The sequence below is a fragment of the Crocuta crocuta genome, unplaced genomic scaffold, assembly GCF_008692635.1.
Source record: "Crocuta crocuta isolate KB4526 unplaced genomic scaffold, BGI_CrCroc_1.0 scaffold1321, whole genome shotgun sequence".
Classification (NCBI taxonomy): domain Eukaryota; kingdom Metazoa; phylum Chordata; class Mammalia; order Carnivora; family Hyaenidae; genus Crocuta; species Crocuta crocuta.
Window position 1 is genome coordinate 73,252 of NW_027528222.1, and position 3,752 is coordinate 77,003.

The 3,752-nt window shown below is 41.8% G+C and overlaps 1 protein-coding gene across 1 annotated transcript; it reads left to right on the forward strand.

Moving 5' to 3' along the window:
- The first annotated feature begins 814 nt into the window (after positions 1-814).
- On the forward strand, positions 815-3,242 carry LOC144222540 (nucleosome assembly protein 1-like 3). Its single transcript, XM_077753046.1, has one exon. The coding sequence runs from the start codon at positions 1,111-1,113 to the stop codon at positions 2,542-2,544; it is 1,434 nt and encodes a 477-aa protein (XP_077609172.1). The 5' UTR covers positions 815-1,110; the 3' UTR covers positions 2,545-3,242.
- Positions 3,243-3,752: the final 510 nt, after the last annotated feature.

The following is a 3,752-nucleotide window of genomic DNA, read 5'->3' on the forward strand; positions in this document are numbered from 1 at the left end:
CAAGCCGTCTGCTTTTAAATAATACTACGTAACATCTGCATGCCCTTGCACTTCATCTTCAAGGTTGTTGGAAGCTTTGAGAACAGCTAGAGGCAAGTCAGCAGCAAGGCAGGAGTATATTATATGCCAGTTTAAAAAGAGAAACACAGTAAAAATGGTGTAACTGACTCACAGCATCGCAACCCTTGTAGATGGATATAAACCAGGCTTGCCTAACACCACAGATAGTAGTACTTACTAAAAACTGTTAGGTGGAACGCAATATGTCTGCTTTCTAGCCCCTCCCCCCTTGCCAATAAATGACTCCCCATTTCTCTCCAATGTAAAAATACATGCTTATAGGGTATTTAGATATAGATTAAAAAATCACCCATAGTCACACTACCAAATGATGCCATTTGGAGTTATTTTCATCCAATTTTTAAAAAGCAGATTTTTGTCAAGAGGCTCCTGACAAACCAAACGGGAATTCAGGATGAAAGGATAGGACAAAGATACTTCTCTTCCCTTGTTAGGAATCATGGCTAGTATTTTTACCTCACATGTAAGCTTTTTTTGAATTATAAAACTATAAAGATGTAATTTTGAGGAGAAATAAACATCTTCCACAAGCGTAAGCCTCAGCTACCAGTCAGCGTCTGGGAAGGTGGGCGGAGCCTGGAGGGCGGTGGGTGCATCTGGTCATTCATTAGGCTTAGACATTGTCGATCAAGTTTGCCCAGCAAATGAGGTGCGAGCTAAAGGCACACTGGGAACTTAATTAACTGCAGGTCTGTCCGCAAGGGGAGGGGGCTAGCGATCTAAACTGTGAAGAGATCGTGGGGTCTATACCCTGCGCCGTTAGACTGCGGCACTCCCCCGTCTGCCGCAGCTGCAGGGAGAGGCCTTACCACCGCGGCTCTCGCCCAGGCCTCTATTGCGGCTTCTACCTTTGTGGGATCACAGCAGCCCAGCACAACCCCTCCCTGCGCTATTGCTGCCTTAGGCGCTGCCACCTCCTCAGCTTCAGCGTCGGCCGCTACCCAAGCATCTGTGAGTCATTTTTTGCCCATCTCTGGTCGCGCAGTCTCAGCGGTAGTCACCACGTTAAGAGGTTTGCAGGGTTGCAAAATGGCAGAAGCGGATCTTAACACGGTTTCGGAACCTGCGGCCCAGAGGGTTGCTGAAGAGAAGATGGCTAGCTCGTCTAGTGATTCTGGGGAAGAATCTGATAGCAGTAGCTCTAGCAGCAGCACTAGTTGCAGCAACAGCAGCAGCAGCAGCAGCAGCAGCGGCGGCGGCCGCAGNGGGGGCGGCCGCAGCCGCTTATATAAAAAGAGGAGGGTATCTGGATCTTCCAGAAGAGTACGACGGGCTCCGTTGGGTAAAACTTTTGTGGATAGGCTGCCTCAGGCCGTTAGGAATCGTGTGCAGGCGCTCAGAAATATTCAAGATGAATGTGACAAGGTAGACATCCTGTTCTTAAAGGCAATTCACGATCTCGAAAGAAAATATGCCGAACTCAATAAGCCTCTATACGATCGGCGATTTCAAATAATCAATGCAGAATATGAACCTACAGAAGAAGAATATGAATGGAATTCAGAGGATGAGGTGTTCAGCAGTGATGAGGAGGTGCAGGAAGACAGCCCTAGTGAAATGCCTGCTTTAGAGGGTGAGGAAGACGACGACCCTAAAGAAAAACCTGAGGTAAAGGCTGAAGAAAATAAGGTTCCAAAAGAAATTCCTGAGACAAAGGCTGAAGAAAAAGGAGAGTCTAAAGATTTTCTGGCGGCAAAGCCTGAAGTGAAAGAAGACCTTAAAGTAGTCCCCCAGGCAAAGGCAGAAAGTAAAGAACAGCCTAAAGCAACAGAAGCTAAAGCTTCTAAAGAGGCTCCTAAAAGAATTCCTGAGGTCAGGCCTAAAGAAAGAGTGAATCTTAAAAGAACCCGTAAGGGAAAGCCTAAAAAAGGTCCTAAAGGCATTCCTGACTATTGGCTGACTGTTTTAAAGAATGTTGACAAGCTTGGGCCCATGATTCAGAAGTATGATGCACCCATTCTGAAGTTCTTGTCAGATATTAGCCTAAAGTTCTCAAAACCTGGCCAGCCTATAAGTTACACGTTTGAATTTTATTTTCTACCCAATCCATACTTCAGAAATGAGGTGCTGACCAAGACATATATAATAAAGTCAAAACCAGATCACAAGGATCCCTTCTTCTCTTGGGGATGGGAAATCCAAGATTGCAAAGGCTGTAAAATAGATTGGAGAAGAGGAAAGGATGTTACTGTGACAACCACCCAGAGTCGAACAACTGCTACTGGAGAAATTGAAATTCAGCCAAGAGTGGTTCCTAATGCATCATTCTTCAATTTCTTTAGCCCTCCTGAGATTCCTAAGATTGGAAAGCTGGAGCCACGAGAAGATGCTATCCTCAGTGAGGACTTTGAAATTGGTCAAACTTTACATGATAACGTTATCCTGAAATCAATTTATTACTATACAGGAGAAGTCAAATGTACCTATAAAGATGGTAAAGATTATGGAAACAGAAAATATTAAAAATAAAAAAGAAGCTGCCTGAAAGAATTTTCAGGAACCTCAAAACTTCAAGCAGAAGTGATACAGGTTTATATAGCCTTAGGTGAGATGTGAGGGGGGACTAAAACCTCAACACTAGCATTCCTTATATAGTCTTGTGTTTTCATATTTTCTTGGTAGTCTGACAAATGGTCTTACAGTGTCTATCAGTTTATCTAGCCTGTTGTAGTGTAATATTCTTCAAATTATGTAAATGCTGCCAGTTATCTAAAGCATGCTCATTTCGTGCTAGAGTTCTGATTTTTTTGAAGTCCTTTTGTCATGTTCCTATTAGAATGCAGCTGTGAAAACTGTAATAATTGTCAATTGAGACAAATATTTGCTTGAAAAAAACAGTTCCTGAAGTACCAATGCAAGGGTTTTTTTTCCAGCCCAGAAGATTATGCTTGCACTAGCTGTGCCTTCATTACTTTGCTATAGAAATACAGTACTTACAGTAACTAGAACAGCTTAACAGTGAGATTTGACTGCTTAAAAAAGATTAGCATACATTTAAGAATGTCCATCAAGACTATATATGATATGGTTGTGAGCTTATTTATGTAACATAGTGGTCTATAAATTAATAATGAAGTTACTGTTTACCACTGAAATGTTAATGACATAGTATTTTTTAAGTTTCCTCATATTATACTGTGTGATTGTAAACAGAAGTTACTAACCACATTTTCTTTGTAATATGTTCTACTTTATCTTTCACTAAGATGATCACTTTATATCATTTGATATTTTTTCATGCTGCTCTATTGCATCCTAAAATAAATGTCAAATAAAGTGTATCATGCTATAAAAACCTAACATTTTTCCTAATTAAAAGAAATGTAGGTCTTCTCAAAAAAGTAGAAAATACTGAGGAAAAAGGAAATTTAAAAAATATGTAACTATTACTAATATTCTGATGATTCCCAGATCTTAGCTCTTCTTTGGAGGATACACATTCAAGTGATTGGAGAAAAATGGGACATAGAAGGAAGGCTAAGCGGGAGGAGGAGAAAGAGGGGAGAGGGGTAAGGAAAAGGAGAAGGAAGGTGAGAGGAGGGTGGAAAGGGAAGAGGCTGGGAGGAAGGAGGAAGGGAAAGGAGAAGGGAGAAAGATGAGAAAGGGCTGGAGGGGAAAGGGAAGTGAAAAGGATGGGAGGGAGTGGGAATAGGGCAGAAGGGGAAAAAAGG